At 42.5% G+C, this 12,641-nt stretch overlaps 1 protein-coding gene across 1 annotated transcript; it reads left to right on the forward strand.

Annotated features, from left to right (window-relative positions):
- Positions 1 to 795: 795 nt before the first annotated feature.
- Positions 796 to 7,084, forward strand: LOC120057088 (collagenase 3-like). Its single transcript, XM_039005492.1, has 10 exons — positions 796 to 914; positions 1,276 to 1,520; positions 1,784 to 1,932; positions 3,297 to 3,425; positions 3,565 to 3,726; positions 3,905 to 4,040; positions 4,196 to 4,329; positions 6,160 to 6,319; positions 6,440 to 6,543; positions 6,681 to 7,084. Exons 1-10 carry the CDS (start codon positions 813 to 815, stop codon positions 6,779 to 6,781), a joined length of 1,422 nt encoding a protein of 473 aa, XP_038861420.1. The 5' UTR covers positions 796 to 812; the 3' UTR covers positions 6,782 to 7,084.
- The last annotated feature ends 5,557 nt before the right edge of the window (positions 7,085 to 12,641 follow it).

A 12,641-nucleotide genomic window follows, 5' to 3' on the forward strand; every position in this document is an offset into this window, starting at 1 on the left:
GGGCATTAAAAATAGTGCCAGAGGCGCTGCACTGCGGCTGACCCTGTGCTACTCCCAAAGTATGGTATTTTTCCACTTCTGATGGACTATAGTGCTACAGGCGCACATTTCTTGATTGATGGACATCATGGGTCGTTGCACTAAAGTAGTTTGGGGCCGGTGTCTGTGAAATGGGACAGCAGCCAACTAGCCAAGTCCATGGGCTGCATCGGTTTCCTCTCTCTTTCTTTTTAATAACCAAATATGATATTTACTTTCGTTTTGATAAATCAATGTCATATCACTCTTTTACACTTGACTTAATATGATGGAAATAATCCTTCCCTCCTATACATGCAATAACAAGTTTTTCTGAGAGAGTGGTACATTCTACAATACTAAGTACACTAAGTGTTTTTCGCAATAACTTAGTAATTTAGAATGTGAAATACACAATAGATTGATGTCAGCAAGTAAGACAAATATAAATCAATATACCAATTATTTAGAGGATATGACTATTGATAAAACATTTATTTTAAGCTTGTTGAGCTTTATTTCTGTGTCTGAATACAGTTTTGTGGGTATTTTTTTCTTCCAATTTATAGTACATTCCAGTACATTATGAAAAGTAATTACGATTAAGGCAGTGTTTTTGTCTGTCATAATGTATTTGGTGTCTGTCATCACCTTGATTTCCTTCCTCTTGTTTGATGAGGGTTTTTACCAGTGATGACTCACTGACATTGCTCAACTCTCCGGGCTTTGAGTGTATATAAGACGTCTCCTGGCCACACACCACACAAACAAGACACTCTTGAGGAAGAAGCATCATGAAGACTTTCAATCTGTGCTTACTACTAATCAACCTGGCAATAGTGGTTTACTCTTTGCCAATATCGCCACCTAGTGAAGAAGATGAAGCCTTTGCAGAGGTATGCTTTTTGTCACATCTTTTGCTAGAAGGGTCTATATGGGTTTTACAACTGAAATGATTGTGATGGAACAGATGTGTACATGTAACTTCATATGGCTTGGTCAGTTTGTTATTATAAAAGAGAATGTTGATAATAAAAATACATTGGACTTAGTTGTGTTGAACTATTGACGTGGAAGTATTATTGAAATACTTGCTTAGTTAGATGCTATACTCATAACACAGTAAAGTCAATGTTTATCTTAACACTTGTTGTGTGAGCCTTGTACACCTACCATAGGATATTATATTCATAACTGTAGTAAAGGTCACCATAATGTACTATCATATTAACATCATGCTTGCTGTGTTTTCTGTAGACGTACCTGAAGAGGTTTTTTAACCTGACAGAGGAGACGGGTCCTGCATTCAAACGGGGGCCCAGCCAGCGGAGCAGGAAGGTCAGCGAGATGCAAAATTTCTTTGGTCTCCAGGTGACAGGAACCTTGGACGCTGAGACTGTGACGATGATGAAGAAGCCACGCTGTGGGGTACCTGATGTCCAACTCAGCCGCTTCACCACCTTCGACAATCGCAAGTGGCAGACCAACCAGGTTACCTACAGGTGAGAGGAGTGAGAAAGACTAATTTGACCATGGTGAATTTATGCTAAGAAAAAATAAGGCTTGTCATGTTATCATTTAGTTATTTGCGTTTATTAATCAGGTGGTCTTTAAACTTTGAGAAAAACATAAAGGCAAGTATCCACTTAGTGTGGATAATAATGTTTTTGTATTTGCAAACATCAAGTTATGCACAAAGACAGTGATGATAGCCCTTTGAGAAATGTTTTTCTAATGTTGACTGTTGGTATATTGTGTTCTTCAGGATTGAGAACTACACCCCTGACATGTCTGTGGCTGAGGTGGACAACTCCATAGAGAGAGCACTACAGGTGTGGGCCAAGGTCTCCCCCCTGAGGTTCACCCGCATCTACAGCGGCATCGCTGACATCAGGATCTCCTTCGGCACCAGAAGTAAGCAACTTTTATCCTACCTAACACAATGAAACAGAAAAATACTGTGAAACATTTATTGTACATTATGATGCATTGTGGGAACATTTTGTGGGTGGGGAAGGAAATGCTATATTTCGAGTGGTACTGTAATTCCATCGCACAGAATACAGTACCAGACCGTATTTTTGGAGTGCCGAAAGCCTTTTGTCCACTAGTGAGTGAATGGCATTGTTGTCTGGCTCATTAACATATTTTGAGGTGTGCCTAGTAAGAGGCTATATTTGTTGCACCCATTAGTGAGAATGCTGTACCAATTTAACTGGTATGTGGTAGAAGTGCCCCATCAATTTACAATGTATAGGGGACAAATTGGAGTGGCAGCAAGTCTTAAACCTTTAATTGTCAACCTCAAATTACCTAACAGCCAACCTGCTGGCACCAACCCCATGTAATTACAGCAAAATACAAACCTTACCTCCCCTAATTGAATATCATTCATTCATCCATTCCAGTCTACTATAGTCAATTCTGCAGTATTGTAATGTGTGTAATTACACAGTGCATGCTTTGATACTGTATTTAGATTACAGGTGGTATATTGCAATATGAAATACAGTAACTTACTAACCACTTGCTGCTTGTAAGTTACTGTCATATTCACAGCAACCCCTTTACAGTGTACTATAATTAGCTAATAAGCTGATGTACCAAAATGTCATACTGTAGGTGTTCACAAAGAATGTATCCATTTAAAAAGGGAACATAAAGTACTGTATGTACTGTATAGTGCTTTGTTTTGAAAGACAGACGGTCACTTCAAAGGCTCTCAGGATGGTTTTGTATAGCAGAGTTAGAAAGGGAGGGATGCAGGGAGATACCTGTAGAGGATCCACTGTTTGCATTCCTCCTGTCAGAGCATAGTGCAGGTATAGACCTATTCAGGGGCAACCTCCGCTACATGCCACTTACATAACCAACATCACCACCACTCACAAACACAACATCATCCACAATGGTCTCAGTGGCATTCTACTGCACTTTAATCTCTTTTACATGGTTTGATGTGCTGACAGAATGGAGAGACACCCAAATACCACTTACATAACCATCATCACCACTCGTAATCTTAAACACATACATCCACAGTAGCATCAATATCATGTCACTGCTTGCCCCTCACTGTAATCCGTATTTACAGTTTGATGAGTTGAAGGGGTGTTATTAGAGCCACTCTGCCTTATTTCACCCTCTGAGGTGTTACGAAGTGTATCGGTTTTAAGAAACTAACATTCTATATAAATAATTTGAATATAAATGTTAAAACAGTATGCATTTGTCCTCATCTCTGATGGCTCAAATGATGATTTCTCCTGTCCGTGTAGATCATGGTGATTCTTACCCCTTCGATGGCCCTGATGGCACCCTGGCCCATGCCTTCTCCCCTGGCGCTGACATTGGAGGAGATGCTCATTTTGACGATGATGAGTCCTTCAGCTTCAGCTCAACCAGAGGTGAGACCCTCTATCACAACAATATGTGGAACATGACTTCATTTACGCTGTTTCAATTGTAGGACAGTCCTGAGTGACATGTCATGATAATTGCCACAAAAGAGTAGAAGATCTGTAATTATGTATTGTCATCATAAAGGGTACAACCTGTTCTTGGTGGCTGCCCATGAGTTTGGCCATTCCCTTGGTCTCAGCCACTCCACCGACCCTGGAGCGCTGATGTACCCAGTGTACAGCTACACAGACCCCAGCACCTTCTCTCTGCCCCGCGATGACGTCAACGGTATCCAGTACATCTATGGTCAGTATTCAATTATCTTTTCTCTTTCTGCCCAGTTTGCTTTAGCTTTATATTGCTATATTCCATTTTGTTTGCTTTTGACTGATCAACAAAAAGGCTCAGGCCAAATAATTTATATAATTGATCTCCAAGTAATTTTATACTGGAACTTGAATTAATGAGTATCTGTGTCCTCCAGGTCCAAACACAGATGTGAACCCCAACCCAGACAAGCCAGATCCTACACCCCCTTCCACCCCTAATGCCTGTGACCCCACCCTAGTTTTGGATGCTGTCACCACTCTGCGTGGGGAGAAGATGTTCTTCAAGGGCAGGTACAGCAAATCATGTAGCCTAGATCAAATGTTCAGTGATGGTAACCTACAGCTCAAAAAAAGTCAAAGAATGACACGGTTTCCCAGGAAAACAGGTTGCCTGTTCATCTGTAATCAAGAGCTTTAACGTCCTGATGTCTTCCCTCCATCCTCAGGTTCTTCTGGCGTAGCTACTCTCAGAGCAGCAAACCACAACAGAGCCTCATCAAGAACTTCTGGCCCGAACTCCCCGACAACATCAATGCTGCTTACGAGAGCCAGCTATCTGACAGAGTGTTCCTCTTCAAAGGTATGGCAGAGTCACCAAATGCCTCAAATTAGCCCTGGTATGGCTGTAGTCTCCATAACTTGTCTAGAGACATATCAGAGCTAGCCTCATAGACTACAGTGGGTTGCGAAAGTATTCACCCCCTTGGCATTTTTCCTATTTTGTTGCCTTACAACCTGGAATTAAAATTGATTTTTTGGGGGGTTTGTATCATTTGATTTACACAACATGCCTACCACTTTGAAGATGCAAAATATTTTTCATTGTGAAACAGACAAGAAATAAGACAAAAAAACGGAAAACTTGAAAACGTGCATTACTATTCACCCCCCCAAAGTCAATAATTTGTAGAGCCACCTTTTGCAGCAATTACAGCTGCAAGTCTCTATAAGCTGGCACATCTAGCCTCTGGGATTTCTGCCCATTCTTCAAGGCAAAACTGCTCCAGCTCCTTCAAGTTGGATGGGTTCCGCTGGTGTACAGCAATCTTTAAGTCATACCACATATCCTCAATTGGATTGAGATCTGGGCTTTGATTAGGTCATTCCACAACATTTAAATGTTTCCCTTTAAATCACTCAAATGTTGCTTTAGCAGTATGCTTAGGGTCATTGTCCTGCTGGATGGTGAACCTCCGTCCCAGTCTCAAATCTCTCGAAGACTGAAACAGGCTTAGCCCAAGAATTTCCCTGTGTTTAGCTTCATCCTTTAATTCTGACCAGTTTCCCAGTCCCTTACGATTAAAAATATCCCCACAACATGATGCTGCCACCAACATGCTTCACTGTGGGGATGGTGTTCTCAGGGTTATGAGAGGTGTTGGGTTTGTGCCAGACATAGCGTTTTCCTTGATGGCCAAAAAGATCAATTTTAGTCTCATCTGACCAGAGTACCTTCTTCCATATGTTTGGGGAGTCTCCCACATGCCTTTTGGCAAACACCAAACGTGTTTGCTTATTTTTGTCTTTAAGCAATGGCTTTTTCTGGCCACTCTTCCGTAAAGCCCAGCTCTGTGGAGTGTACAGCTTAAAGTGGTGCTATGGACAGATACTCCAATCTCCGCTGTGGAGCTTTGCAGCTCCTTCAGGGTTATCTTTGGTCTCTTTGTTGCCTCTCTGATTAATGCCAACCTTGCATGGTCTGTGAGTTTTGGTGGGTGGCCCTCTCTTGGCAGGTTTGTTGTGGTGCTATATTCTTTCCATTTTTTAATAATGGATTTAATGGTGCTCCGTGGGATGTTCAAAGTTTCAGATTTTTTTTTATAACCCAACCCTGTCTGTACTTCTCCACAACTTTGTCCCTGACCTGTTTGGAGAGCTCCTTGGTCTTCATGGTGCCGCTTGCTTAGTGGTGTTGCAGACTCTGGGGCTTTTCAGAACAGGTGTATATATACTGTGATCATGTGACAGATCATGTGACACTTAGATTGCACACAGGTGGACTTTATTTTGCTAATTATGTGACTTCTGAAGGTAATTGGTTGCACCAGATCTTATTTAGGGGCTTCATAGCAAAGGGGGTGAATACATATGCATGCACCACTTTTCCGTTTTTTTTTTTTTTTTTAATGTTTTGAAACAAGTACATTTTTTAATTTCACTTCACCAATTTGTACTATTTTGTGTATGTCCATTACATGAAATCCAAATAAAAATCTATTTAAATTACAGGTTGTAATGCAACAAAATAGGAAAAATGCCAAGGGGGTGAATACTTTTGCAAAGCACTGTACTACTACACTATATGCTAGTACACTATACACTATGGCTGTAATGAATACTGTGTGAATATGTGAACCTGTTTAATTGGAGCCAGGGTCATATCTCAGTACTACTTTCTCTATCCCTGCAGATAGTCAGGTCTGGGCTCTCTACGGCTATGACATCGTCCCCGGTTATCCCAGAAACCTGAACAGCTTGGGTCTGCCCAGTACCGTGAAAAAAGTTGACGCTGCCCTGTATGATGTAGATTCTCACAAGACCTTGTTCTTCGTTGATGACAACTACTACAGGTTAGTGGAGTCTGTTTAATCATTACAAGTTATTGCATTTTTATTCATTTTTCTATGTACTGTGTATTGCCATTAGATGTCAAGAGTATCACAATCTCACTAATATTTCTGTTACCGTAGTTACGACGAGGCAATGAAAAGGATGGACAAAGGTTTCCCCAAGCGTGTTGATGAAGGGTTCCCAGGCATGACAAGCAAAGTGACTGCCGCCTTCCAAGTCCGAGGTGAGTGTGATACAGCATCTAAACACATTACAAGCCAAGCATATGGAAATATACAATGACGTAGAAAAAAATGTTGATTCAACCAGTATGTGCCCAGTAGGATGTCTCTAACCTCTCTACCCTATATGGTTTTACAGGCTTTACCTACCTCTATAGTGGCTCCTACATGTTTGAGTACAGCATGAGGACCAGGAGACAGTTACGCGTGCTAGGAAACAACTACTTCCTGCCCTGTTAGAACATCGTCCCTCATGAGCCGTTTAAAGTAGCAGCCATGAACAACAATGAATGAAGCCAAATATTTTTTTATAATATATAATATAGTTGTTGTAACTTTGACATTTTAAAGATTTGTTTTCTAATAAATATTATTGTCACATATCTATTTAAATATCTATTCAAATATCTATTCATGTATCTCAATTATTTTATATGTTTCTTGATTAAATTGTAACCTAAATAATCTGAAAACATGAATGTATTGAATGAAGGCCAAACAAGTTTTTACACTTTGCATATTCAAATAAATTCCAAGTAATTGCGATTTTTTTTGCCTTTTACTATGGTGTACTTGTGGTGGAAACATTATGGAGAAAATATGCGTATTTGATCCATTGCTTCAAATGACATTACCAAACAATTCACTTAAACAAATATACAACCCACAGAGGGTCGTACTAATCACCCCAAACAACCCCAAAAAGGTACCCCAAACAACCACAAACAACTACAGAACAGGTGTCCCAAACAACCCGCAACAACCACAAACAGATACACCAAACAACCCAAAACAACCACAAGCAACCACAAACAGATAACGCAAACAACCCAAACAAACCCAAACAACCACAAAGAGGTACCACAAACAACCTCAAATAACCACAGAGGTACCACAAACAACCTCAAATAACCACAAAGAGGTACCACAAACAACCTCAAATAACCACAAAGAGGTACCACAAACAACCACAAACAACCTCAAATAACCACAAAAACAGGTAACCAAAAGAACCCCCCAAAAACCCAAACAGGTACCCAAAAGAACCCAAAAGTACCCTGTCCCCAAATAATGAGAAGCATCCAGCTGCAGATTATGCACACTGAGGCCACCTGTTATAAACGAAACCTCAAAGTGCATTTTGTGGTGTATTTTTGCATCTCAGTTGGTATGTGTTCTCTAACGCCCTGGACCACAGCTATAATATGTCACTAGCTCTGGTCCAAGGCATAGCTTGTAGCTAGCTATGGTCCCCACTCGCTCTGGTCCAGGGCATAGCTAGTAGCGCTGGTCCCCAGATCCTCAAAAGGTTCTACAGCTGCACCATCGAGAGCATCCAGACCGGTTGCACCACCGCCTGGTATGGCAACTGCTCGGTATCCGACTGTAAGGAGCTACAGAGGGTAGTGCTTAAAGCCCAGTACATCACTGGGCCCAAGCTTCCTGCCATCCAGGTCCTACATATATACGAGGCGGTGTCAGAGGAAGGCCCAAAAAATTGTCAAAGACCTTTGTCACCCAAGCCATAGACTGTTCTCTCTGCTACCCCATGGCAAGTGGTACCGGAGTGCTAAGTCTAGGTCCAAAAGGCTTCTTAACAGCTTCTACCCCCAAGCCATAAGATTGCTGAACAATTAATCACATGGCCACCCGGACTATTTACATTGACCCCCCCTGTAACGGTTGTCGTCTGGAGGAGAAGAAGAGGACCAAGGTGCAGCGTGGTAATTGTTCATCTTGTTTAATGAAGGTGAACACTCAAAATAAAAAAACAACAAATGTGAAAAACCGAAACAGTACTTGTCTGGTGCAGACACACAAAGACAGAAAACAACCACCCACAAAACCCAACACAAAACAGGCTACCTAAATATGGTTCCCAATCAGAGACAATGACTAACACCTGCCTCTGATTGAGAACCATATCAGGCCAAACACAGAAATAGAAAAACATAGATAAACAAACATAGACTGCCCACCCCAACTCACGCCCTGACCATACTAAATAAAGACAAAAACAAAGGAAATAAAGGTCAGAACGTGACACCCCCACCCTTTGTTTTTACACGCTACTCGCTGTTTATTATCTATGCATAGTCCCTTTACCCCTACCTATATGTACAACTTCCTCGACTAACCTGTACCCCCGCACAAATACTCAGTACCTGTACCCCCTGTATATAGCCTTGTTATTGTTATTTTGTTGTATAACTTTTTTTTTTTTTTTTTTACTTTAGTTTATTTAGCAAATATTTTCTTAACAATTTTTCTTGAAACTACATTGTTGGTTAAGGGTTTGTAAGTAAGCATTTCACAGTAAAGTCTACACCTGTACATGTGACAAATAAAATTTGACTTGATTTGAGCAATGGAAAGAAACCATGAGCTAGCATGACAGTCCCCAGGCTACATGAGAAAATGACACACATTTGGCAACTATTCTGGTTTGCTTGATCTAACCCCCATTATAGTCCAGTGACACAGGAGAAAATGATATGTTATGACACATCAAAAACAGGTAATCAGTTGTCACATCAGTATGAGGCATGCTAGCGATACACAAAGAGGCTAGTCTCCTCTCATGACAGGTGCAAGCTAGGAGTCAAGATCCTCCCCCCTTGCCAATTACATTTTTACAATTGCCTAATCCCCTGTTTCTGCTCTTTGAGCTACAATTGAACACATACATGGAAGTTACAGTAGGTCAACATCAGTTTAACAAGTTTCTCCCGTAAGAAAATATTCCACAGTGATTTATAAAAATGTTGTATATGTCTGAACGCTTGCTTGGATTGAATTAATCAGCAACTTTAAATAATAAGCGAATAATAGTCTGAATAATAGAGTTCCTCTCAATCCTTTTCCTATGTTTTAAGTTGTCAGCTTCAGTGTACATCCAGTAGCCTATGTTAGAGGCTGTCTGCAAACTTTCTGTATTCTGCATCAGGACGTCCGTACATAGCTAGCAATAGTTATGGTAATGCATCCTTAGTCCCAGTTGGTAGAGCATGGTGCTTGCAACACCAGGGTTGTGGGTTCGATTCCCACGGGGACCAGTATGACAATGTATATACTCACTACTGTGAATCGCTCTGGATAAGAGTGTCTGCTAAATTACTAAAATGTAAATTGTAGTTGTGCCTGTCTGGGCATGAGTAAACATTTGTAGAGAAACCTCACTAGCCTCTGACTGTTCAAGTCATTGTCAATGTCATTTAAAGCCTAGTTTAAGTATTTAAGAGTGACAATCTCAGGGCTCTTGGAGTGGGTGTCAAAATAGCTAGACTTGTTTTGGGGGGATTCCAGGTTTTCTCCACAGTTTTCCAATCAAGATTTTACAGCGGACTCATATATTCCCTGGCCGATGTTGTTGTCCAGTACTCCCCCTCTCACAGCACTACTTGCCTAATGGCAATAACTAGCTAAAACACAGCAACCTAACTTGTTGGAATTTGTTTGATCACAGAGTGAAATAAATGTATTTATACTTCACTTTAGGTTTTTAACCCTAACCAACTTTGGTATCCATTAGTGATGTGTGAGTTAAATTGTTTTTTATTCTCAATCTACACACAATACCCCATAATGACAAAGCAAAAACATGTTTTATTTTTTGGGGCAAATTTATATATATATATATTTTTTGAAATATCACATTTACATAAGTATTCAGACCCTTTACTCAGTACATTGTGGAAGCACCTTTGGCAGTGATTACAGCCTCAAGTCCTCTTGGGTATGATGCTACAAGATTGGCACACCTGTATTTGGGGAGTTTCTCCCATTCTTCTCTGCAGATCCTCTCAAGCTCTGTCAGGTTGGATGGAGAGCATCGCTGCACAGCTATTTTCAGGTCTCTCCAGAGATGTTCAATTGGGTTCAAGTCCAGGCTCTGGCTGGGCCACTCAAGGACATTCAGAGACTTGTCCCAAAGCCACACCTGCGTTGTCTTGGCTCGGTGCTTAGGGTTGTTGTCCTGTTGGAAGGTGAACCTTCGCCCCAGTCTGATGTCCTGAGCGCTCCAGAGCAGGTTTTCATCAAGGAACTCTATGTTATTTGCTCTATTCATCTTTCCCTTGCTCCTGACTAGTCTTCCAGTCCCAGCCACTGAAAAACATCCCCAGAGCATGATGCTAACACCACCATGCTTCACCGTAGGGATGGTGGCAGGTTTTCTCCAGATGCGATGCTTGGTATTCAGGCAAAATAGTTCAATCCTGGTTTCATCAGACCAGAGAATCTTGTTTCTCATGGTCTGAGAGTCCTTTAGATGCCCTTTGGCAAAGTCCAAGCGGGCTGCCATGTGCCTTTTACTGAGGAGTGGCTTCCCGTCTGACCACTCTATCATAAAAGCCTGATTGGTGGAGTGCTGCAGAGATGGTTGTCCTTCTGGAAGGTTCTCCCATCTCCACAGAGGAACTGTGGAGCTCTGTCAGAGTGACCATTGGGCAAGAAACAACATCTCCACTTCGCTGATCCTCAACACTGGGGCCCCACAAGGGTGCGTGCTCAGCCACCTCCTGTACTCCCTGTTCACCCATGACTGCATGGCCATGCACGCCTCCAACTCAGTCATCAAGTTTGCAGACGACACAACAGTAGTAGGCTTGATTACCAACAATGACGAGATAGCCTACAGGGAGGTGGTGAGGGCTCTCGGAGTGTAGTGTCAGGAAAATAACATCTCACTCAATGTCAACAAAACAAAGGAGATGATCGTGGACTTCAGGAAACAGCAGAGAGAGCACCCCCCTATCCACATCGGAAGGACAGCAGTGGAGAAGTTGGAAAGTTTTAAGTTCCTCGGTGTACACATCACAGACAAACTGAATTGGTCCACTCACACAGACAATGTGGTGAAGAAGGCGCAACAGCGCCTCCTCAACCTCAGGAGGCTGAAGAAATGTGTCTAAGACCCTCACACATTTTTACAGATGCACAATTGAGAGCATCCTGTTGGGCTGTATCACCGCCTGGTACGGCAGTAACACAAGTGTGTGTGGAAGGGCGGTAACACTATTGTGTTTGGATGGGGGGTAATACTAGTGTGTGGAGGGGGGGGGGGGGGTAACACTAGTGTGTGTGGGGGCTGGGGTAACACTAGTGTGTGTGGATGGGGGTAACACTAGAGTGTGTGGGGGGTGTAACACGAGTGTGTGTGGAGGTGGTGTAAAACTAGTGTGATTGGAGGGGGGATGACACTAGTGGGATTGGAGGGGGATGACACTAGTGTGTGTGGAGGGGTAACACTAGTGTGTGTGAAGGGGTGGGTAACACTAGTGTGTGTGAAGGGGTGGGTAACACTAGTGTGTGTGGAGGGGGGTCTGGTAAATAGCAGGACGACCTCGGTATGCAGTGGAAGTCCTGGCTGGTAGCCTCTTAGATGAGAGAGGTGTGTAGGGCCTCGCAGCTCATCTTCCTCAGGTTCATGATGGCTTCATGGGACAGTGTGGGCTGAGGTGGGTGGTGACAGGCATATCTTGGCAAGACGCACAGACTCTTCTTCGGGGCGATACGCCCACAACCGCAGAGCTCCAGAGGGTGGTTTCAAAATAGCCTCCAACACTTTAGTCAGCAAACTGGATGCAGTCTATCACAGTGCCATCCGTTTTGTCACCAAAGCCCCATATACCACCCACCACTGCGACCTGTATGCTCTCGTCGGCTGGCCCTCGCTACATATTTGTCGCCAGACCCACTGGCTCCAGGTCATCTATAAGTATTTGCTATGTAAAGCTCCGCCTTATCTCAGCTCACTGGTCACGATAACAACACCCACCCATAGCACGCGCTCCAGCAGGTATATCTCACTGGTCACCCCCCTTAGCCAACACCTCCTTTGGCCGCCTTTCCTTACAGTTCTCTGCTGCCATTAACTGGAACGAATTGCAAAAATCGCTGAAGTTGGAGACTTATATCTCCCTCACTAACTTTAAGCATCGGCTATCTGAACAGCTAACTGATCGCTGCAGCTGTACACAGCCCATCTGTAAATAGCCGATCCAACTACCTACCTCATCCCCATATTGTTTTTATTTACTTTTTTGCTCTTTAGCACACTAGTATTTCTACTTGCACGTCATCATCTGCACATCTATCA

This window comes from Salvelinus namaycush, chromosome 12 (genome assembly GCF_016432855.1).
Source record: "Salvelinus namaycush isolate Seneca chromosome 12, SaNama_1.0, whole genome shotgun sequence".
Lineage (NCBI taxonomy): Eukaryota > Metazoa > Chordata > Actinopteri > Salmoniformes > Salmonidae > Salvelinus > Salvelinus namaycush.